At 38.5% G+C, this 25060-nt stretch overlaps 2 protein-coding genes across 2 annotated transcripts in view; one reads left to right on the forward strand and one right to left on the reverse strand.

The window, feature by feature from the left end:
• Nucleotides 1-25060, forward strand: part of LOC114253075 (C3 and PZP-like alpha-2-macroglobulin domain-containing protein 8) — a 280824-nt gene that overhangs the window by 246713 nt on the left and 9051 nt on the right. Inside the window, exons 14-20 of the mRNA XM_089728393.1 lie at nt 6810-6960; nt 20080-20238; nt 21020-21217; nt 21992-22214; nt 22884-23172; nt 24038-24436; nt 24861-24970. Of these exons, the coding sequence (XP_089584519.1) occupies nt 6810-6960; nt 20080-20238; nt 21020-21217; nt 21992-22214; nt 22884-23172; nt 24038-24436; nt 24861-24970 (1529 nt within the window). The remainder of the gene's footprint in view (nt 1-6809; nt 6961-20079; nt 20239-21019; nt 21218-21991; nt 22215-22883; nt 23173-24037; nt 24437-24860; nt 24971-25060) is intronic.
• Nucleotides 8721-13876, reverse strand: LOC114253077 (uncharacterized). The gene is made up of 7 exons (XM_028187836.2): nt 13733-13876; nt 13529-13552; nt 12170-12375; nt 11184-11310; nt 10503-10679; nt 9903-10075; nt 8721-8894 (listed from the first exon to the last, which is right to left on the reverse strand). Exons 1-7 carry the CDS (start codon nt 13776-13778, stop codon nt 8778-8780), a joined length of 870 nt encoding a protein of 289 aa, XP_028043637.2. The 5' UTR covers nt 13779-13876; the 3' UTR covers nt 8721-8777.

Here is a 25060-nt window from a genome sequence, read left to right on the forward strand (position 1 = left end):
TACAACGTAAATGCGCCACCCACCTTGAGATATAAGTTGTAAGGTATCAGTATAGTTACAACGGCCGCCCCACCCTTCAAGCCGAAACGCATTACTGCTTCACGGCAGAAATTGGCGGGGTGGTGGTATCTACCCGCGTGGACTCACTAAAGGTCCTACCACCAGTAAGAAATTTGAATTAATATTGGCTAGAATTCATAGAGGCCTTATTATTCGCTTCGTTCGATTTAATGATCCGATACGTCAGAGCCATGAGGCTCGGATCCGTCCGTTGACATGCATCCACCGCCAGGATACGAGTCTGAAGTGTTCGAACCGGGATATATTGCCTAATCGCTCCATTTGCCGGGATACGCGCGCGGGATCCGGCGGATCATCTCGGGAATCCCTAATCGGGATTCGGCGAACGGGGTCGATTGCAAACAAATAGCTATTACACGCACTCTTCATATCTCCAATTTTAGTCGGCGCAAGTCGAATGTCAAAACGATTTCGATGGGAAAGAGACCATGGTTTTTACGGCTTGATTACGCCTCAGGATGTCTGGTATTTATTTAATCATTCGGAAAATTCCGATTCAATGGACAGGAAAAATGAGAAATCTAAACAGACATTTTCGGGGCGAACGATGCTTACTGGTGCAAATCGAAAGTAAGCAAATCTTCTTCAAGTTACTTTTTTTTTTCCTCTTAAACTTAAAATTAATTTACGATCTTATGACGGGATTAAAACTTTATACACGATTCGTGATTTTGTTTATAATATTCGGTTCACGTAACACCGGTTGTAGGACGTATTGTGACTTCTAACGCTCTGAATATTTCTGGGCCAGAACAATCTTGTTTTCTAGTTTGAAGGCAGCCACAATACAATAGAACGAAAACGTCCACCTCATGGCTAAAGGCTAGTGGCCATAATTACGTTATGATATGAGCTCCGATAGTCACTAAGCACCAGGCGAGTTACGTTTAGGTATCGATGTATTAAAAGAATAATAAAAAAAAAACTTGTATTTACAAATTCTCATTAAGTATCATAGGATAGATGATTTTCATTTTTATTGCCTTTGTAGGCAGAGAAGCATACGAACAGTCTAGTGGTGAGTCAGAAATGCCAGGGGCATAGCCAAGTCGCTGCTAACTCATTAGAAGCTATAGTCTAATAATATATCTAACATAATGACTATAGCTACAGCTGATATATACGAAGAAAACTATAATAATGCATTTCCGAGTGCCGTGAAATGTAGAAAGCTAATGCGATATATTTTTTATTTGTTTTACAAACAACAGGGTATTAAATTTATTATTCTCGTGTAACACGAAATGATGTCGCTTACCCAAGAAGTTAAACTTCGTTCAGTTATTGGAACTTCAAAAGGTTTAGAATCATCATGGTGGATGGGAAATAGTAATTTTTTTTATCAAATTTTAAAATATTACAACGTGCATTCCGTTGCTCACCTCGAGAAAATGAATAAGAAGTCTCTATTGTAGCGTATTTGGGTGTAATGACAAAGGGGAAATCTTCCACTGAGCGGACGATATTGTTCGGTAGACCGATAGCCCAAATGTTCGGAACATTTATATATGCAAACTTATCTTGAAAATGTATTTAGCGAAACACTTTCAAATAACTCTATAATAACTCTTCCGTTATCAAACAAGAATGATAAATGTATTTAAGTAAAAAATCAGATCTAAATCCGAAGCTAAACTAAAACTTCTTTTTTTTAAATGTTGATACTGGTCAATATGTTAGCTCGAAGCTATAAAATGATTATGCTATAACCGGTCGTTGAAGTGTGTCCAAATTTTCACGTTAATCGGACGAGTTGATGTGAAAAGGCCGGTCAAAGAATCCGTTACATCCAAACAAATATACGCACATAACAAGCAAATAGAAGCGTATTAAAATTGCCACGGGAAATGACGGGACCGCCGACAATAAATCGCGTGGGAGTCGCTCCAAAAAGTTATTTTAGTAACAAAAACGTGTGACGTTTTGTGGGTAGCTCAAAAATAATCGAACGAAAACTCGAATGAAAGTATTTGTAAGACTAATAAGTATACTATTGTTTACATTTAAGCTGCTTTCAGACTACGCTATGCTATACTGCCGTATAGTATAGCAGCCTATACTTAGCCAATAATATATAGTACAGTACAGTGTGAACGTGTCCATAACAATGTATGGTGTGCGATATTGTTGTGATATGAGCATATATACTTTAAGCTATTATATTATTGCGTAGTCTAAAAACGAGTTTATTGATCCGGTGGTAGATTCTGCGAAGCACTGCTCTTGCTAGGGTCAGTGTTAGCATCACTCCGGTTTGAGCCCCGTGAGCTCACCTACTAGTTAAGGTTACGCTGAAATAGCCTCTCAAGGCTATCAGCTTAGGTAGGAAAAAAAGCGACTTTATTTTTTCCTGAATTACAGTAAAAAAACTAAGTTCAATAGAAATTCGCGAGTTTCAAGATATTTCCCATTAATTGAAACTCTTCACCCTACTCTGTTGAGGTAAGCCTGAATCAATATTATAGGTAACACTTTCACTCGACTTGTTTCATACTACGCAGTTCGCTTTGTCGAAATGTACATAAAGATCTTAGTTCGATTCATTAATTATCTACTGTGTTCAATAGAGAAATTTCATTCGAAATATCAAACTAAGATAATGAAGAAGCGATGTTCATTATATTAAATTACTAGCTGACCCGGCAGACTTCGTAGTGCCTCAATCGATAAATAAAAGACCTAAACTTATGTATAAAATAAACTTAAAACAAACAAAAGGAATCCGTCCGACGGGGACCACATCAAAAGGAAAACAAAATTGTTATTCTTTATTTGATTCCGAGCATTTTCTTAATTGTCTACCTTTTGAACCTTCTCTGGACTTCCACTAATAATTCAAGACCAAACTTAGCCAAATAGGTCCAGCCGTTCGAGTTTTAGCGAGACTATTAAACAGCAATTCGCTTTTATATATATAGACTATATATATTTTGCAAAATGGGCCGTTTTCTTCATGATTACTTGACATAGCGGGTGTGTATGGTGGGTAGTCGCGCAAAGTGAGTTCCGAGACGTCTTCACTCTTCCTAAGTCAGGCAACCATAGATTATACACTTAATATATTTGAGACAGGCAACGAATGTATTTCGATTCCACTCGAGCGATGACACCTAGACTCTGCCGAAGCACACCACCCGAAGTGGGCTGATGTTTGACGTGTAGTTACGGCTCGAATTCACTAGATGGCACGCTTTCGCTTCATTTGACGTGTCCGGATGCGACATATTCGTATATTTATTAAACTCGTATTGACGTATTGCGAACAACTAGCTTGTCCCTATTTTGGCCGCGATATTTTGGTTATGATATTTGAAGGGTAAGAAGTCCTTGTACCTACAAAACGTTTGTTATTTACGCAATGTTTTTTTTTCTTTATGATTGAAGTATTACTGGTGGCCCGGAGGCCTTTCCAGTTTCACCAGGACAGGTGGGCAAGCAAGGCTCAGCCAGGTGGAGTGGGATTTGCTAACAGCTGCGCGATCGCCTCCGATCCGGTGGTAGATTCAGCTAAGCACTGTTCTTGCTAGGGCTAGTTTTAGCATTTTCTCTCAGATTGAGTCCGTGAGCTCACCTATCCGTCCGGGTGTAGCTAGAATAGCCTCTTAGGCTACCAGCAAATAGGTAGGGAAAATAAGATATATTTCAACAAACTCGTGCAGGCTTAGCCCCAAGAGATCGCTCACCAATCACGTTGAAGTTAGAATAATTCCTTGAGGCTAATGGCAGAAAAGAAGACAAAAAAAAATCAGATCACTAAATACGATATAAATATTGGAATAGTTTCAATAGTAACGGATATAATGTCCTACGACCATTACTGGTCATTACACGTTAATACGCGCTAACCCCGACTCACTACCCGCTAAATATCGCGCATCGCCCGGATATACTCGACATAGCGTTATTAAAAAACGTAACTCTGCGCTTACACTCGATCGAAGTAGTTTCCGAGTTAGATTCAGACCACCGTCCCGTCGTTATGAAGCTCGGTCGCGCTCCCGATTCCGTTCCCGTCACGAGGACTGTGGTGGATTGGCACACGCTGGGCATCAGCCTGGCTGAATCTGATCCACCATCGCTCCCGTTTAACCCGGACTCTATCCCGTCTCCTCAGGATACCGCTGAAGCCATAGACATCTTAACGTCACACATCACCTCGACATTAGATAGGTCATCGAAACAAGTTGTAGCGGAGGACTTCCTTCACCGCTTCAAATTGTCCGACGATATTAGGGAACTCCTTAGAGCTAAGAACGCCTCGATACGCGCCTACGACAGGTATCCTACCGCGGAAAATCGTATTCGAATGCGTGCCCTACAACGCGACGTAAAGTCTCGCATCGCCGAAGTCCGAGATGCCAGATGGTCTGATTTCTTAGAAGGACTCGCGCCCTCCCAAAGGTCTTACTACTGCTTAGCTCGTACTCTCAAATCGGATACGGTAGTAACTATGCCCCCCCTCGTAGGCCCCTCAGGCCGACTCGCGGCGTTCGATGATGACGAAAAAGCAGAGCTGCTGGCCGATACATTGCAAACCCAGTGCACGCCCAGCACTTAATCCGTGGACCCTGTTCATGTAGAATTAGTAGACAGTGAGGTAGAACGCAGAGCCTCCTTGCCACCATCGGATGCGTTACCACCCGTCACCCCGATAGAAGTTAAAGACTTGATCAAAGACCTACGTCCTCGCAAGGCTCCCGGTTCCGACGGTATATCTAACCGCGTTATTAAACTTCTACCCGTCCAACTCATCGTGATGTTGGCATCTATTTTCAATGCCGCTATGGCGAACTGTATCTTTCCCGCGGTGTGGAAAGAAGCGGACGTTATCGGCATACATAAACCCGGTAAACCAAAAAATCATCCGACGAGCTACCGCCCGATTAGCCTCCTCATGTCTCTAGGCAAACTGTATGAGCGTCTGCTCTACAAACACCTCAGAGACTTCGTCTCATCCAAGGGCATTCTCATCGATGAACAATTCGGATTCCGTACAAATCACTCATGCGTTCAACAGGTGCACCGCTTCACGGAGCACATTCTTGTGGGGCTTAATCGACCAAAACCGTTATACACGGGAGCTCTCTTCTTCGACGTCGCAAAAGCGTTCGACAAAGTCTGGCACAATGGTTTGATTTTCAAACTATTCAACATAGGCGTGCCGGATAGTCTCGTGCTCATCATACGGGACTTCTTGTCGAACCGCTCTTTTCGATATCGAGTCGAGGGAACCTGCTCCTCCCCACGACCTCTCACAGCTGGAGTCCCGCAAGGCTCTGTCCTCTCACCCCTCCTATTTAGCTTATTCGTCAACGATATTCCCCGGTCGCTGCCGACCCATTTAGCTTTATTCGCCGACGACACGACTGTTTACTATTCTAGTAGAAATAAGTCCCTAATCGCGAAGAAGCTTCAGAGCGCAGCCCTAGCCTTAGGACAGTGGTTCCGAAAATGGCGCATAGACATCAACCCAGCGAAAAGTACTGCGGTGCTATTTCAGAGGGGAAGCTCCACACGGATTTCCTCCCGGATTAGGAGGAGGAATCTCACACCCCCGATTACTCTCTTTAGACAACCCATACCCTGGGCCAGGAAGGTCAAGTACCTGGGCGTTACCCTGGATGCATCGATGACATTCCGCCCGCATATAAAATCAGTCCGTGACCGTGCCGCGTTTATTCTCGGTAGACTCTACCCCATGATCTGTAAGCGGAGTAAAATGTCCCTTCGGAACAAGGTGACACTTTACAAAACTTGCATAAGGCCCGTCATGACTTACGCGAGTGTGGTGTTCGCTCACGCGGCCCGCACACACATAGACACCCTCCAATCCCTACAATCCCGCTTTTGCAGGTTAGCTGTCGGGGCTCCGTGGTTCGTGAGGAACGTTGACCTACACGACGACCTGGGCCTTGAATCAATTCGGAAATACATGAAGTCAGCGTCGGAACGATACTTCGATAAGGCTATGCGCCATGATAATCGCCTTATCGTTGCCGCCGCTGACTACTCCCCGAATCCTGATCATGCAGGAGCCAGTCACCGTCGACGCCCTAGACACGTCCTTACGGATCCATCAGATCCAATAACCTTTGCATTAGATGCCTTCAGCTCTAATACTAGGGGCAGGCTTAGGGACCCCGGTAACCGTACTCGTCGAACTCGACAAAGAGGTCGACGTGCAACCTAACCCATGCATCAGCCCGCTGAGTTTCTCGCCGGATCTTCTCAGCGGGTCGCGATTCCGATCCGGTAGTAGATTCATTCGCGAAACAATTGCTCTTGAGTTGTTAGGTCTCCTTCGGAGGCGCTCGGGCAGTTGTTAGCAAATCCCACCCCTCTTGGCTGAGCCTTTGCTCGCCCACCTGTCCTGGTGAAACTGGAAAGGCCTTCGGGCCACCAGTAAACTTTCAATCATAAAAAAAAAAAAAAAAAAAAAAAAACGTTAATACGTTATTAGTAGTAGCAGGCCAAGGAGAATTAATTGGATGTCACTGTATGTACATCACTGTCTTCGGACCAAAATACGTTGGTTAAATAAACGCTACCTTGTTTCTAGTATGTACGTATCAACGAACTTTTATAATAGTGAATAAATTTCGATTCTATGGACTTTTGTTAAATTCCAAAGCTATATCTAGCAGAAACATGAGCTTTTGGAAAAGGTCTGACAAAGTGAGCGACCTGACGTTTCGGTATCGAAAATCATTAATAAATTTAATTTACAGGTAACTGCTTTACTAGCGTTAAGTGCTGGGGCAGCGTTCGCAAGCACTGGAGCCCTTTATGTTACGGAGAGATTGAGGTTAGGTCCACGTGGTGGAACCCAGCTGGTCGTAAGAGTCGCAGTCAACACTCCCGGAAGAAAAAACATTACAGGTTAGTTACTTCTTTTTTTTAAATTAACCTACATTCAAGACCAGCCTTCTAGATGAATATCAAAACACACTTAGCAGACAAGAACAAGAGTATACCCAGATCCCGTAAACCAAATATCTTTAACGAAAACGCTGACTTCGACCGGGAAGGGAATTTGGAAGTTGCGTTACAATTGTCAGGCTCATTCAACCACCAAATCAACGATGCGATCGTCTTGAATATTTAAATTAAAAAAAAAACCTTATCTATAATTAATACTGATTCCGATTGGTTATTAATTTTTTACTAAATAACGCGACAAACGTCTTTGTCAAATTATTGTAAATTTAGTTTGTGTTTTCATTTTTATCCAGGTTCGATTTTAGTTCTAGTTGATTTATGTTTTAGATTTTGGTTTTATTGTATTTATGACCTGTTGATGTATACTCGATACCTAAATTACTTCATGATAGCGCAGTTGTATTTCTGTGAACATTGTGTTTTCTTGCAATCGAGGTAGTGCAACGCCAATCACCATTTATTACTCTTTTAACAATACACTTAGCATGGTTATCCTTTGTTGGAAAGCAAAAATAAATAAATATAGGATAGGTTAAAGGTAAGTCTTCCCGAATTTTTAAAGTGGTCAACCAATGACACCGAAAGAACAGCATTTCATTTTATATAATAAGTTGTATTAGACTGGTCAGTGATGGAAGGTAAATCTCTTTCATGCCCCGTTTTTCTACCCATAACAACAAATACAATTCTAGTCAATTATGAAATGATTAGTCAACTAAAACCTTAAAAAAAATGACGCTGTCCTTGCTAGGATTTCCTTTTACACCCACAATCCAATCATCGGTCAAATTAATATCCTAATTAATGGCTGTCTATGGTGTTATTAATCCAACGCATTCTCATTTCTCGTTGTCTAGTTCATTCAATCTCCCAGTTTCAATTAACATTTAGATTGAGTCCCGATTCCTGTGGTGCGGGAGATCGCAAATTATTATGACGTCATATAAAGCCTTTGATATTGAAGTTAACTTGTTGTATGTGATCTAGTTGTTTATAACGAAATATTAATTCTAAATTATGTAAAAGTGACTTTTAAGCTATTGCATAGCTTTTATCGCGGGCCTTGAGCGCGGCGACCGAATCATGAAATTCCGTAACGAAAAAAATATGCAATTGCTTTACCGCGGCAGTTCCCGAGTGCCACACGTTTTTTTTTTAATTATATCTTATAACGTTAGAGTGTATTCTGAAGCGTATTATCAGGTACAACCAACCTGGGTTTTCTTGCGGTAAATTAATCAATTGTTGTGAAAAATGAATTTTTTGTTGTAAGCTCTGATCTGTGATGTGAGTTCAATTAAATACTTAAAGCAATAAAAAAATATAGCCTGTAACTTTTTTTTTTTTATTATAGCTTAGATGAGTGGACGAGCTCACAGTCCACCTGGTGTTAAGTGGTTATCGGAACACGTAGACATCTACAACGTAAATGCCGCCACCCACCTTAAGACAAGAAATCTAAGGTCTCAGTTTTAACAGGTATAAAGGCAGCCCTATCCTTCAAGCCGAAACACATTACTGCTTCACGGCAGAAATGGGCAGGGTGGTGGTGCCTATCCGTGCGAACTCACAAGACGCCCTACCACCAGTAAAAGTATCTAAAATATTACGCCCATTATTTAAAATAGGGCTTATCGGAATACGGTTAAGGAACTAAATTTAGTTCCGATATTCACTAAGCTAGGTAATGAAAACGAATATTTTGTCAACAGAGATATTTAATATTTTTGTAAAAACATAATGTCGCCCTAACTCTTTCACTGCCACAGGCAACTGACCAACCATGGTTGATTGACATAATAGATGTGCATTGTTGTTAGTCCAGAATCCTCAGCCAAATCGTATAAGCACTTAGGGCCATCAGGAACAATGAACTGCAAAAATATAAGGATATAAAACCCGAAATGCTTCGCAAGTAATAATAATGTTATAACAAAAAAGGAAACATGTCACGTAGGGTCACCCGACCCCTAATTAGGGTTTCCTGTATTATGGAAATCATATACACCAGGGGTGGCCAACCGGTAGATGGCGATCGACCGGTCGATCGTGGCTATTAGTTCAGTCGATCGTGGCAACACAAAACAATATAAATACATAGAACAGACTGCGCAACGTAATCACCAATTGCTGCACGCATCATCTTCATCTTGTATCATTTTTTTATTAACCATTACGTCACATTTTTTATTCTCTCTTCTACATAATAGTTCTCTTTCATTATATAATTTCAGGATTATTTTAATCTTTTTAATAAAAGAAAACATGCTACTTGTTTGTATACTGAACTACATTGTTTCAGTAAATTTCAAGAAAGGTCATTGGTAGATCGCAGCGTGTTTCGTTAGTAGACAGTAGACCTTGGTTCTAATGAAGTTGGCCACCCCTGATATATATAATCAAATATATGTATAAACACCCAGACAAAGACATTCATGATCTCGAATGTTTGCCCTATGTGGGAACCGATCACACGTCCCTTGACGCAACAGTTAAGGGTGCTAACAACTGAACCACTAAGTCAGTCTAGGGAACCTAGTTGAGATGAATCGAATTGTTTCGGTTTGAAGGGTGGGGCAGCCGTCGTAACTATACCGAGATCCTTAGCTATAACCCATATCTCAAGGTTGGTGGCGGCATTTACGTTGTAGATGTCTATGGGCTCCAGTAACCACTTAACACCAGGTGGGCTGTGAGCTTGTCCACCGATATCATCATTCCTTAATTTCGATTGGATTTCTACTATTTTGCTGTTACGAGAACTAAGCACAAATTTATAACAATTATAACGAAGTCAATATAACGGTTCGTATCAAGGCTGTGATTGCAATTTGCTTAAGTCTTCCGAATCATATTTAAGACAACAACATAAAAGCACCAACTTGAACAGCTGCTTTCGAAGGCTTCTCAAACCATTTGTAAGTGTTCGAAAGTTTCAGGAAGCTAATAAAACCGGTAGCGATCAATTCCCCGGATTCAACAATCGGAAACCATGGTAACAATGTGTCAGCTTTGCACTCCGTCTCCGCAGACATCTTGTAGTAATAATGACGCCCTGAAGTGACAAATAGTGAATATTATTGATCCATAAATAAATACATAATATATTTAATAACTTCTTTAAATAGTAGGGTAAGAAATGATTCCCTGATAAAAATTTAGTAAGGACTCTTCAATTAATAGTATGTTCTTCTCAATCGTTTCATTCTTGACAGAGTGGTCGTGATCGTCATGTAGTGTTGGAAGGGGCAGACTTGATGCGTCTCACGATGTACCACCATCTCTCTTCTCTCTAATAGTTTTTGTATAAAATATAATCGAACGAATAATCGTTTGATGAGCTAAATGCACATATGTGTCTAAATTTATAAGCAACGTATAAAGAGTGATCAGAAAACAAGACATTTCTATTTTACTAATCGGATACATGTCAGCAATTATGATAATCGGACTAAATATTTTATTTAGAAGGTTATACGCACCCATCCAAGGAACACAGGCTTGCTTAGTGAAATCGTCTCCGTTAGCAATATCATCAGCAACGGTGGATATTTCAAGAAGGGTACCATTGAAGCCGGTTACCCAAATGGATTTTTCTTGAAGAGTCTTGGAACTATCCCACTTGCTCAAACGATCCTCAACACTTTGTTTTAGAGTATCTGCGTTAAAAACAAAATTGCATTTATTTTACGAATACACTATTGTTTCTATTATGAACTTCATAGATTTACAATAATAATATATTATTTGATAGATTTTGAATTATAAGAGAAAAAAAAGTAAAAAAATTGTCATCTTATCGTCTTAATCGGCATCGTCTTTATTTTAGCTTAGTATATTATTATTATATTATAATTCTGAAATTCTTAATATTTAGATGCTTGCTATCAGAATATAATATAATCAGAAAGCACCTTAACGAATTTGATTGAAAGTTTTCAACAATAAAATCAAGGGATACTTTTTAAAATGGTAAAAGTAGTGCCCAGAACTACGCCTGGTGTAACTGCTATGATAATGATGGTAAACAAAAATGATAAATCACATTTAGTTTATGGACCATAGATAGAGCTATGCAAACAGCTCTTTATTCCGGGAAAATGCAATTTAATTCATTTTTATTCACAAACATAACGCAGGAAAATGTCTAGTATATAACATACCTTCATTGATGAAGTATTGTTGGATACTGTAGAATTTTTTAAGTTTCCCGTCCACTTCTGTTTCCCATATTGTAAAGCCTTGGGTTGGCATATCAAAAATAATGTCTGTGACCTCATCTACGGGTAACTGTTTCAAATAAAACGAAATAAATTGGTAAACAATATTTCAATGGATGAAAAAATGTGTATATAAACCATTTTTTATGTTCCCATTAAATAAAGCAACTGGATAAAGAATTTGCTACGTTACTGAGAAAGAAAACAAAAACAAAAAAAGTATGGTCGTTGTCAATGTTATTAAGATAGATATGACGGGAAGTCTTATGGTCTAGCATGAGTAGGAGTTATCGTAGCGCCTTCGACTGGGAAGCGTTCGGATTTTAATGTCAATTGCTTAAAGGAGCAATTTAGGACCAAGGAACAATGTGAGTTTGTCTGTTGATTTACTGTTAAAAAATACGCACTACAAAGAAAACGATGATGCGGGATTATAACTCAACATTCTTTTTAGTTTATATAAAGTAAGACGCACACAGAACGTATAAAAGAAGTAAATGATCATGAGTGCTTAAATTACGTATTTTAAATCTTATACCTTTAAACTCGGAAACGGCTCCAATGATTTTCATAAAATTTAGTATACAGGGAATTTCGGGGGCGATAAATCGATCTATCTACAATTTATGTTCAGGAAATGTTGTTTTATTCTTGTTTTCAATAATCAACTCTTCCCGACCCGCCCGATCTATTGGCGAATAATAATACTATTTTTGTTAATTGAGGGCAACTAACCGCTTTAAAGACACAACAAGATGGCGTTATCAAAAAAAAACTTTAATGTAATGTATACGTGATAATTGTGCTCAAACAGGTTGCTTGGCAAAAAAATTAAAATCTAAATACACTTTTCATTTATAAAGTGGGAACATAAGAGAATATTTAAAATTGTAGTAAGGAATTTGGCTCTGAGGTAGCCTATTACTTACAGAAACCTGCAATCCCACCACATATTCGGTTTCGTCAAAAAATCCGCATAAGATGCGGTCTTCAGAACAATACAAGGCGAGCGAAGGAAGAGGAAGTCCGTCAGCTTTGTCGGTTAAAACCCAGCCCTGAGACTTAACCTCTTCCAGTGACCTTGGAATCTCATAGAAAAAATCCGTTCCTAGACCAAGGCCTACACCCCATGTTGCTGCAGTACAAGAATCATATTGTTAATAAAGTAAAAAATCAAGCAGTGCTATATAATTCTGTTATACTATTAGTTCATTGGTCATGAAGTCGTCGTGGCCTAAAGGATAAGACGTCCGATGCATTCGTTGTTGCGATGCACCGGTGTTCGAATCCCGCAGGCGGGTACCAATTTTTCGAATGAAATACGTACTTAACAAATGTTCACGATTGACTTCCACGGTGAAGCAATAACATCGTGTTATAAAAAATCAAACCCGCAAAATTATAATTTGCGTAATCACTGGTGGTAGGACCTATTGTGAGTCCGCAAGGGTAGGTACCACCACCCTGCCTATTTCTGCCGTGAAGGAGTAATGCGTTTCGGTTTGAAGGGTGGGGTAGCCGTTGTAACTATACTGAGACCTTAGAACTTATATCTCAAGGTGGGTGGCGCATTTACGTTGTAGATGTCTATGGGCTCCAGTAACCACTTAACACCGGGTGGGCTCTGAGCTCGTCCACCCATCTAAGCAACAAAAAAAAAAAGTAATATGTTACCATATTCAGAGGTAGGGGTGTTATTTCTTGCAAATTTAACTGAGGATTTCTGCCTGAGTCAATAAGTAGTTAAGACTGGGTGGCTCTATCGTATCATCCATATATATCTAACACGCAAAGGAAACTAGCATTCCTCTTGTTTGTTTGTAAACTAATTTTCTTTTTGGCCCTATTAAGAGTTTTAATAATTTTAATAAATCAAACATTTGAATACAGCTTTTTTCTAATACAACTCCGGATATATCAGCTGTAATTGCAAGTTTTAATGATTTTAATAAATTAAACATTTGAACACAGCTTTTTTCCAATTCAACTCCAGGTTCTGATATATCAGCTGTAATTGCAAGTTTTAATGATTTTAATAAATTAAACATTTGAACACAGCTTTTTCCCAATACAACTCCAGATTCTGATATATCAGCTGTAATTGCAAGTTTTAATGATTTTAATAAATCTAACATTAGAACACAGCTTTTTTCTAATACAACTCCATATATATCAGCTGTAATTAAACTCTTTTTAAATCCCTCAGTTATTGTAGTAAGTACAAAGGTCTTTTTTTTATTTTAGAGATAAAGAAATCTTTTGATATATTTACGGTAAAAAATACTTACTCCGCAATCCACCTTTCCACGCACCTGAAAAATAAATATGTGTACAGAATCTATGTAATAGATCTAACTGTTATTATTATTCCTTGTATCTTGGTCTATTGTCGTTCCTTGTATCTCCTTTTTACCAGATATTGTGCAATTTTAATGACAATTAATACTGCTTTTGGTATACAACAGCGGAATTATGCAGGAAGAAAAACTTACCGTTCACTGCCACAACTAACAATAGTACAGCTGCCAAAGCCTTCATATTCAAAATAATAAGTATACTGCACACTAACAAATACAGTATATATCTGAAGTGCCAAAATATTCCTCAACTTATATATGCTCAGCATCGACCAGTTCATACAAGACGGAACCACAATTTTTATTTTGTGAAGATAATTATTTTAATTTTGCTGTAAATCATTATATTGGATTTTTCTTTCTACATTGACCAACCTACTGGTGGTAGGACCTCTTGTGAGTCCGCGCGGGTAAGTACCACCACCCTGCCTATTTCTGCCGTGAAGCAGTAATGCGTTTCGGTTTGAAGGCTGGAGCAGCCGTTGTAACTATACTGAGACCTTAGAACTTATATCTCAAGGTGGGTGGCACATTTACGTTGTAGATTGATGTCTATGGGCTCCAGTAACCACTTAACACCAGGTGTGCTGTGAGCTCGTCCACCCATCTAAGCAATAAAAATAAATAAATAAAAAACCCCTTGGTGGGGGGCGGATTTCTTACGTGGCTCTCTCTCTCGAGGATATGTGGAGCTCATTGGCTGAAGATGAAAGGTAATGACCACGACCGAAATTGGTAAAAGCCAACTAAACGACTCACCTGCACTCTCGCCCGACGCCCAATCTCCAGGTTGCTCCAAACCAGGGCAAGGACACCGTACCGATATTTGTTAACAAACAATTAAAGCGGTCATAGCCAATGTTAATTTCCATGTCAATCTACCCACCCTTTGCAGTATTATTGGAGAATTGTTTTCAGCTAACACATATTTAATCAGACATATTGTATGTTATTAATTACATTTATATTCCTAAAATTTTAATTTAAATTTATGTTTTACAGCGAAATTACATTATTTTCCATAAACTATAAGCAAACAGCGTTGATATTATTATGTTAATTGGACAGACGCTGAGACTAATTAAAGAAACTGTCGTAAAAACCCAATTTACTTAATATAATAAAAAGGCATGTTTAAGAACATTCTTGACTGACTTAGGGGCAGCGGGATAATTTACTTACTTAATTTAAAAAGGTAATGTACTACTATTATACATTGTAAATTGTACGGATGCATAATAATTTAAAGGTGAATATTTCCAAAATTGATGTTTTCATAAAGTAAAATGTAGGTTTAGGTATACAAAATTAAATGCTCTACTGTACACTATGGATTAAATTTTAATATGATTATTGGTATTAAAAAAATAGACTGCGGATGTTTTGATAATTATCATGGAAAATTCTCAAATTATTATTCTTTTATTTCAATGTAATTTAATTTTCTGTACCGCGTAAAATAAGAATATAGATTATTGATGAAATTGATACAATCTATTTTAAAATAACATTTGATTACAAAAAATATCTTTATCGTGCACATGAAAACACACTTTTTAATGGTTAGGATATCAATGTAGTTTGTTCGTTACTCAAAATTGACACTTGCCCCCATAAAAAAGAAGGCCATTCGGATTATGGATAATGTTATGCTCACGCATCATTCGGAACCTCTGGGTCTACAGAAGAACTTCTGTCTCTGTGTGCTTTGTACATTCCATGCCGGTCACCGTCCTCGTCGAACCCGTCGCTTGCGACGAAGGGCTCGACGAGCGAATTAACCCACAGACACAGCCCACTGAGTTTCTCGCCGGATCTTCTCAGTGGGTCGCGCTTCCGATCCGGTGGTAGATTCTGCGAAGCACTGCTCTTGCTAGGGCGGTGTTAGCAATTCTCCGGTTTGAGCCCCGCGAGCTCACCTACACAAGCTAGGGTACGCTGAAATAGCCTCTCAAGGCTATCAGCATAGGTAGGAAAAAAAAAATAAAAAAAAAAAAAACATTCCATGAGGAATCGTCTGGGGAATTGTTTGAGAAGACCCCATCATTTATAACAAAGTACCAAGAACCACTGTGCTCATTCACAGTGCATTTCCAGATATATTTTTCGTCACGTACGGTCTGGCTTTGGAAATAATTTTCCTCCCACTATGACATGTCTTTCTTAGAACGAGGTTTGTGGAGATTTCTCGGTGGCATGCAGTAGCTTGCTTGTGTCTCTTAAATTCCTGTCGTCCATGAGCGACAATAACTACTCTCCATCCATGGGCCACATGCTACAAGAGAAATAAAATTCTAGCAATACTTTTTCACTCTTTATAAGACGTTTAAGGAAGAATCAATCAATTCGATTACTTTCATTTCCATATCTCATATGGCTGCCAAAACGCAACTATTCCTATTAACTAAACTCTTCCTGTATTTGTCGTTTTTTGTATTTTCTTATATTTGTTTGGAATTATGAAGTTTTTGTGGCCTAACGGATAAGACGACCGGTGCATTTGTGTTGAACGATGCACCGGTGTTCGAATCTCAGGCGGGTACCAATTTTTGTAATGAAATATGTAATCAAATGTTCACGATTGACTTCCACGGCGAAGGAATAACATCGTGTAATAAAATTGAAACCCGCAAAATTATAATTTGCGTAATTACTGGTGGTAGGACCTCTTGTGAGTCCGCGCGGGTAGGTACCACCGCCCTGCCTATTTCTGCCGTGAAGCAGTAATGCGTTTCTATTTGAAGGGTGGCGCATGTGAAGTGAACTTATATCTCAAGGTGGGTGGCGCATTTACGTTGTGGATGTCTATGGGCTCCAGTAACCACTTAGCACCAGGTGGGCGGCGGTGAGCCCGTCCACCCATATAAGCAATAAAAAAAAATTACTCATTCGAAGGCAATCGTTTTGTGAAACATACTCTGTCTTCTGATTGTGTTTGTAATTTTCTATACGCTTTTTCGGAATCCTCGATATAGAAAGTCTGGGCTAGGAGTCGTTGAATGTGTAATCTTTGATAGTTAGAAGTTTGACGACAATCATTGACACTTCAAGATTTAGATTCATCCTATAAAATACAGTCTCTTTTGTTTTATTATTATTGGCATTTAGAAGAAATAATCACTACTACTTTAGCATTAAAAAAGGGCATAAATAATGAACAAAAAATGAGAAAACCCTTGCACCTAAACACAGAAGAGAAAGTGCTACACAAAGATACTCTACTAAGTTAAATCTGTTTTTGTGTAAATAGTTTCTACTTTGTAATTCATACAAGGGCTAAACCATTTCTTTTCTTAAATATCTTCTTTCCGTATAGGTAAACGAGCTCTCGGCTCCGCTGGTGTTAAATGATTATCGAAACCTATACATATCCTATCCGTAACTCCTAAAAATCCTAAACATAACACTACTTGTCGCCATCTACCTTGAAACATGAGGCCGATGTCTCAAACGTACGGTATATATAACGGCTGACCCGGCCCGCCCAAGTCTACCAATACTAAGACTAGCCACAAATCAATTTTGTACTGGTGGTAGGACCTCTTGTGAGTCCGCGCGGGTAGGTACCACCGCCCTGCCTATTTCTGCCGTGAAGCAGTAATGCGTTTCGGTTTGAAGGGTGGAGCAGCCGTTGTAACTATACTAAGATCTTAGAACTTATATCTCAAGGTGGGTGGCGCATTTACGTTGTAGATGTCTATGGGCTCCAGTAACCACTTAACACCAGGTGGGCTTTGAGCTCGTCCACCCATCTAAGCAATAAATAAAAAATATATATATATTCACATTATGGAGTCTAAAAGCATCGATAGCCGCTTAGATACAGGTATGTTAAGTCATGTGCCCATTATCGTTTTAAAATAGAATCAAACTGAATATTAATACATTTATATAATACAACTGTAGAATGTTTAAAAATGGAATTAGCGTTAGAATAAAAAATACCTGACTGAAGTTTAATCAATCAGATAATGGATATAGAAATAGTTTTGTTTAAAATCAACTATGTCTAAAGCACATTTAGATCGTATCGATTTGTTTGTTTTTTTATACTTTCGATAGAGTATTTTAATATTTTATTTGATTTAATTATAATAGAATTTGTATTGATTTAATTATCTATTAGAAAAATAATCAGATTTGCCATTAATACTATTGGTACCATAATTTCCTTGCCAACTCAAAAAGTAGGTATCGCTGTATATTTAGAAATGGTTTGTGTTACGTAGAGTAATTAAAACTTCTTGACTCATTTGTATAATTTCTGGCTAAGCGCTGTTTCAGTTTTCTGCATAAGTTACAATGAATGGGGAGCACATACCCAATAATCAGTTTTACAAACAGGGTATCAAGTTGTTATGAATTGGTGGCTCAATCTAGATGGGCTTCGGGTAGTCCGCCAAACGAGAGACCCGAAGATCGCGGTTACCGCCAATTTGGCATGTAACGCGGACAAACTTTGGAACAAGTTTTGGGACAAACCGTTGGAGAGATACTCCAAACGTCAGAAATTATAAATAGAAATTATTAAAACACCGTACAAGTCGTTTTAATTATCATGTCGATGACTCATGGTCAATAAATCTTGTTAAGAAACCGGTTGGTAGTTGTTTATTCTATGCCACCCATGATCGAACACTGTGGAGGAAAGTCACATGTGGTCGTGAGCCCTCAGCAGTGAGGGAACAATTAAGATTAAATGACTCACAATAAGTGAAGAACATAAAAACCATCTTTTGTTTTTTTATTATAATAAATACATTTTATTTTGCACCGAAAACGATACGAAATTTTTTTTATTGTTTCAATGATATCTTTAATGATCTTTAAATCGGATCAGATATCCTTGACAACGCCATTCAATATAGAGAATCGGTGATAATTTAAGTGATAGCTCAGAAATCCGACCATAGTCACTGAAACGGATTCGGACCTAACAAACTGATAACACTGAAACTTTTAACAGTAACAGACCAAAAAAAACGGTTCATAAACAGATGACGATATGGCTATTTTGTCTTTGCCATTTTATATATAGGTAAATACTTTCCAATATACCCAAAAATATACTTTATCAATCAATTCAATTCTTGCACAGACCTCCACAATTTATTATATGTATTTAAAATTTAGACAAGATAATAATTGATGATCATTTTCATTTATTCGGAGCCTTTTTAAGCGGCCTCTTTTCTAATTTTCTCCATACCAAATAATTGCAGGTCATAAACATGTCAGCTATATATTTGGGTTAAAAGAAAATTGGATAATTATTGAGAGTTCGTGGCTTGGTGTTAAAGAAACATTTATAGGTCGGAGCGGTCGATGACATAAAATCTATTATGGTTTACGTCTCACCGTAAACTTTTGATGGTACGGTAGTTGGATTTCGGAGATTGATTCAGTCTAGATCGCCGAATAACAATTTAATGGCAACGCAATTCTACCGGAGAATATTTAGACGTTGGGGGAATGGACAGATTTTTAACAAGCTTATATTTATTGATTTAGACAAAATTGTAACAGTGGCTGGTAAAGATTGGCTTAACACCGCCAATGATAGAAAAAAGTGGTGTACCTTAGAGGAGGCTTGAACCGGAGGGCTCCGTAAAAAAATAATGTAAATTTATCAATATTTAGACGTAACCTAGGACACTAATTTTAATCAATTAATGTATTTTGAAATTACGAGTATAATAAAGAACTTATTGCATGCTAAATTCTAATGAAGTTGTCAATTATGTTATATTTTTATTTAGGAAATTTTAGGAAATTATTTTAATTAATTATTAATTATTTGTGTATGGAATAAAGTAGCTTTATTATTTTTATTTATTTATTAGCTTCGCCTAAATGTATATGTGTAACGAAATCTTCGAACGTAATTTTCAATAATTTAATAACTTTGTCCTATCCTATCCTATCCTATTATCATGTCGCTATATTTATTGATAATGATATAGGTATATTATATTCAAGGATAGTGATTTTTTTAATATTCAAAAAACGCCTATACAGAGAAATCTTTTGACGAATTCGTATTTTTGTTTCTTAGGCAAATGAGCCAAATTTCGAATTTGACATTTGAACGTTCTCCCCTCCTTGCGTCGATAATCCTCAATTGCGTCGTGACCTCCTTTAATATTTGAATATATTATTATGCTTTTTGCCAGATTTCTTGTATTTGTCGATAGAGGTTCATACAAATTATTCTGAGTTGGTTTAATGATTGCTGACGTGATAACATCTTATAAATCGATGAACCGGCTGCGCGCACGAAAAAGTGTCACGTTCCGCCTGAGCTTGAACGTGCAAGCGAGAGAGAGGCACGATCGGCTCGAGAGTTGGCTTGTGACAAATTTATCTCTCTTCTCGCGTGACGTCAGAGCTGACGTTCGAACAGTTCTGACATTATCACGTAAAGCTATCGTTAGTGAACCGATTTTACTGACAATTAATGTATTTTTTTCTTTTGTTTCTAGTTGAAGTTACGGGCTACAGCGCCGACAACTGCTCCGTGTCCTATACATCATTCAACAATGAAACTTTGGTCGGTTCCGTGATCCGATCCGCCAGTGTTTTGGTACTTCCCGAGGGCCTTCACCGTAGCGATACACAGAGTGCCTACTTTTGTGCTAACGGCAAGTTCTAAACGTCATTTGGATTTCAAGTAGACAAAGAAAAATAACGTTGCGATTGAACAGTCAGTTTTGAAGTCGTCGTGGCCTAAAGGATAAGACGTCCAGTGCATTCGTATTTAGCAATGCATCGGTGTTCGAATCCCGCTGGCGGGTACCAATTTTTCAAATGAAATACGTACTTAACAAGTGTTCACGATTGACTTCCACGATGAAGGAATAACGTCGTGTAATAATAATCAAACCGGCAAAATTATAATTTGCGTAATTGCTGGTGGTAGGACCTCTTGTGAGACCACACGAGTAGGTACCACCACTCCGCCTATTTCTGCGGTGAAGCACTAATGCGTTTCGGTTTGAAGGGTAGAGTAGCCGTTGTAACGATACTGAGACCTTAGAACTTATATCTCAAGGTAGGTGGTGGCATTTACGTTGTATATGTCTATGGGCTCCGGTAACCACTTAAAATCTGGTGGACCGTGAGCTCGTCCACCCATCTAAGCAATAATAAAAAAAGATAAAAAGCCATTTTAATGAAAAAATCCACAACGACATGTATGCGAGACCACGGGTTTTGATGTAAGGCTAAATAACATTGATTGTTAGTTACATATGAACATTCCCTCAAAAATAGCTAGTAGATGCGATATATCGTTTCACTGGGATATAAAAAGAGTTGTTTTATGAGCAGTAGCTACGTAGATACCAATTTCCATCAAGTAACTAGTATAGTTGATCCGTTTATCTACGTCCCGAGGTTTATTGAATTTATTAAAATTTTCAGAGCACTTAGCTGTTTCATCCAGGGGGTCCTGGGAGTGGCAGTGGGTGGCTGCACCGAGGAATAGAGCGGGTCTCGTACTGGAACTCAGAGCTCAGGGTGCCGCCCATGTTGCCCTATCGGCCATCAGAGAACCTTCCGATGACATGTATCGAGTTGTGTTCGAAAGAAGTCGTGTGTGGATAGCTAAAGGCCGACACGGTGCGTTCAATCTATACTTCTATACTAATATTATAAAAAGGAAAGATTTGTTTGTCTGTTTGTATTGAATAGGCTCCGAAGCTATTGAAGCGATTTGAAAAATTATTTCACTGTTTGAAAGCTACACTATTCCCCAGTGACAAAGCCTAGAAACCTATTTTGAAAAAAATTAGGGATCCTTACTAAAACTCCAATAATGTAACCCAAGGTGTAAAAAAATTACCTAAAATATTCTTTACATCGCGTGCCCTGCAAAAACTATTGATGATAGAATATAATAATGTACTAAGACTTTGTAGAACACATTATTAATTACAAAAAGTGTCGCGACAGCATATGTCTATTTATTATAATTATGCCGCAATAGGTGTTCTTTTATTTAAAAAAATAAAACAACGTCGAATTGGTTGAATTTTTTGTTAAAGACCCGAGCGGAGCCGGAGCGGGCGCTTGTATTTAATATTTGTAAATAGTATGAGAAGTGAAGAAAATACTGTAATTACTTTTCGTTATCTTAGTCTCCTGTACCTAATAGACATAATATTGGTATTGGCCTGTACTCACCTTTACAATAAACACCCATTCACCAATCCAACAACGCATTCGACTGGTGATCGAAAATTAATTTAAAATGTGTACTTAAAATCGAGTTTTTTTATAAAATAAGTGATTTAATTCTAATCAAAGGACCCAATTCATTGAACAATGATCTCAATGTTTATATTGCGAAGCCACGTTTTATGAAACAAAAACCATAAATTGCCTTCTTTTCAGGATACGATGTCCACCTAGCGAGCGCAGAACAAACTGAAAGCGATGAAGAGTGTGGCAGTTCGGGCTGGTGCGCGTGGTGGGTGTGGTGGGAAGGAGGGAGTGTATCGGTGGGGCGCGGCGCATCACCCTCGCAGAGAAGACTCCTCGTGTGGCCATTGGCGTCAGATATGAGGATCAAATACGTCGGTTTCAGTGCACTGTGGGGAGACAAAGCGGATTTCAGGTTTTTATTACAATTTTTTGTATTTTTTTAAGGAGATATTTTATTTGTGGAGAGTATTAAGCGGTAGGCAGCGGCTTGGCTCTGCCCCTGGCACTGCTGAAGTTCATGGGCGACGGTAACCACTCACCATCAGGTGGGCCGTATGCTCGTCTGCCTACAAGGGCAATAAAAAAAAATTGAGTACGCGAATAATCAGTATGAGGTAAGATGTTATCCATAGCATATAATGTCCACATAGTAATGTCTATATTACGTCTATACATCCTTATTGCGAACTATTACAATTAATATTGTATCTTTATTGGCGGTTGGGTATATTGTGAGTCCACACGGGTAGGTACGACCATCCCGCCTGTTTCGGCCATGAACCAGTAATGCATTCCGAAATTAAGGGTGGGGCAGCCGTTGTACTATTATAGAAATGAGATTTATAACTTATGTTTTAAGGTGGGTGGCAGCATTTACATAAGTGGTTGATGTGTTTGGGCTCTGCTAACGACGTAACCTAGGTAGGTCAAGAGCCCGTCCATAAGTTCAAGTAATAAAAAATAAGATACCTGAAAGTGGTTATCACTTTTGTTCATCCGGTACCTTTTCAACACTAGTTGAATGGTGAGCTTGACTGGTACTCATCTAGCGCAATAAAAATATGGTTTTCTCGCTTTTCAGAATTTGGAACTTCAATGAAGAAGCCGGCTTCTCGCAAGTTCTAGAGCTCGGTTTACCTCGAGGCGTAGTTCCTGGTTCAGCAAGCGGAACTCTTCTAGTCTCGGGAGGTCTTCATCTGCCTCTGTACAGTCTTCAAACAGATTCCACTGATCAATGGGCAGATGTATGGAGAGATTCGCAGCTTTCGGCAGCATCAGCTAGTTTAGCACCGTTGTTGGCTTTGGAGCACATACCTCACTTAGTCGAGGATTCCGAAAGAGAAAAGATATTGAAGAAGTTGCCGGAACAAGTCAGTACCAATTTCTTTTTTATTTTTATTTTTAATCGTCTTGTATAAATGAAGGAAGCTAATTTTAATGAAACTGTTGAAGCTGAAACAAAATTCAAAATGTGTACCAGGTATATTGTAAATAACCTGATAACGGCAACTCGTTTGTTCAAAGCCATACACGTAATTTATTTTTTTCTAATTTAATAGCTAATCTCCAATTCATTTTGTTGATATCCCGTGTGTTGGTATTATAATTCGATGTTGATACCAAAGTTGAGGATGTGATTGCGTGTGCAATTGAAACTCGTCGAACCAAACTGCGATATATATTTATTTATTAAAGTACTCTAATCGTCCATATTTTGTGTTGTCATATTGTACGACAATCAATTTAAGGGGGGTGGTTTTTGGGAGCCTTAAGTAAGTTCTCTATCCCCTGTGTGTTGGAAACCGTGGTAGCGGAGTGAGTGTTTGGCGTCCGTTTGGCTTTGGCGGACGGACGAGCTGGGGCAAATAAATGCTTAAGCTGCGATTCTTCACGCCGCCAGTCCGTGTGTGTCCCAACACATTTAATATAGCACAGATAATCATCATATAGTCTCAGTAGTCAATAGATTCTGCAGCTGAATCAAAATCTCAATACAATTTTTTATTTTTTATTTTTCTTACTTCTATTCTTTTCCTTTGCGTTTTACAAGAAAAAGAAGCTAAATTCGTATATTAGCAATGAAAGACATGTTGCAACTGGGTTAAGATTATCGCTCTATCCATTTCTAGACCAAAATTATCCTGCGTTCTTATTTCAAGAGTAAACAGTATAAAATCAATTGAAATTTCGATCTCGAAAGGCAAAGTTGTTAGCAGAGTCTAACTTTATTTCCAGGTCCAGGTCCTACTATCGTTCCGTAAAAGCGACAATTCGTTCAGTGACCATCCCGCAATGAGTAGTCATCTGTCGACAATAAAAATATTAGAGATACTTACCAAAATACAATCATACTACCCGGTCGACCCCGAACTACTCCAAAACATCAAGAAATGGATTCAGAATCGACAAAATCCAGACGGTTCGTTCACGCCCATGGTAGCTGACAAGGAAGTGGACTATTACCCGGTTGAGATGAAAAAAGTTAATGGAACTGAACAAGAAATTGATGTTAATGAGTATTACTATTACGATAGAGATGGGAATATGACTCAAGATGAAATCGAATGGGAAAGAAGAGTTGAAGTGACTGCTGAAACGCTGGCTACTCTGCTAGAAGTTGGAGTTGAAAATCAGGTATTAATATTAAACTAACAAACGAATGGTAAATCTGATTCGCAAGTATAGCTATTTTAAAACTCAATACTAATGACGTCTTCAATAACTACTTTAATATTTTTTTTATTGCCCCTGTAGGCAGACGAGCATACGGCCCACCTGACGGAGAGTGGTTACCGTCGCCCACGGACTATAGTAATGCCAGGGGCAGAGCCAAATTGCTGCCTGTCCATTAAGTACTCTCCAAAAACCTTGTTTGAAGAAGGACATGTCATAGAGCTCGGAAAACACCAAGCAAGAAACACCGTATTTTACAATTATGTATATCTTCAATATCCCTCGGAAGAAAATACTACAGCGAAAGAGTTTTTTTTTCTATACTCATCAATGGCATCAAACAAAAATCATTGAATCCTATGAATGAAATGGTAATATTTTACAGAGGGACGCAAACGTTGCCCAAAAAGCTGAAAAATATTTAGAGAAGAATTTGCGTAACTTGACTTCACCAGCCGCATTAGCTGCCACCGTTTTAGCGTTGGTACTTGCAAGGTAATTTCGTATTTATATATAGCACTGTCTGTGTGTTGCATTTTATAAACTATTTAAAAAAAAATGTTCACAAAAACTTATGTTTCTTTA

The sequence above is a fragment of the Bombyx mandarina genome, chromosome 06, assembly GCF_030267445.1.
Source record: "Bombyx mandarina strain Sakado chromosome 06, ASM3026744v2".
In the NCBI taxonomy this organism is placed as follows: Eukaryota; Metazoa; Arthropoda; class Insecta; order Lepidoptera; family Bombycidae; genus Bombyx; species Bombyx mandarina.

What these genes read in the sequence shown, in the direction of transcription:
- LOC114253077 (XM_028187836.2), bottom strand. Translation starts at nt 13,778, where the DNA reads ATGAAGGCTTTGGCAGCTGTACTATTGTTAGTTGTGGCAGTGAACG. An exon ending in GTGGAAAGGTGGATTGCGGA is followed by an intron (nt 12,376 to 13,528) that starts GTAAGTATTTTT and finishes CTTGTACTGCAG; the next exon opens with CAACATGGGGTGTAGGCCTT. An exon ending in AGCCTGTGTTCCTTGGATGG is followed by an intron (nt 10,076 to 10,502) that starts GTGCGTATAACC and finishes TTGTCACTTCAG; the next exon opens with GGCGTCATTATTACTACAAG.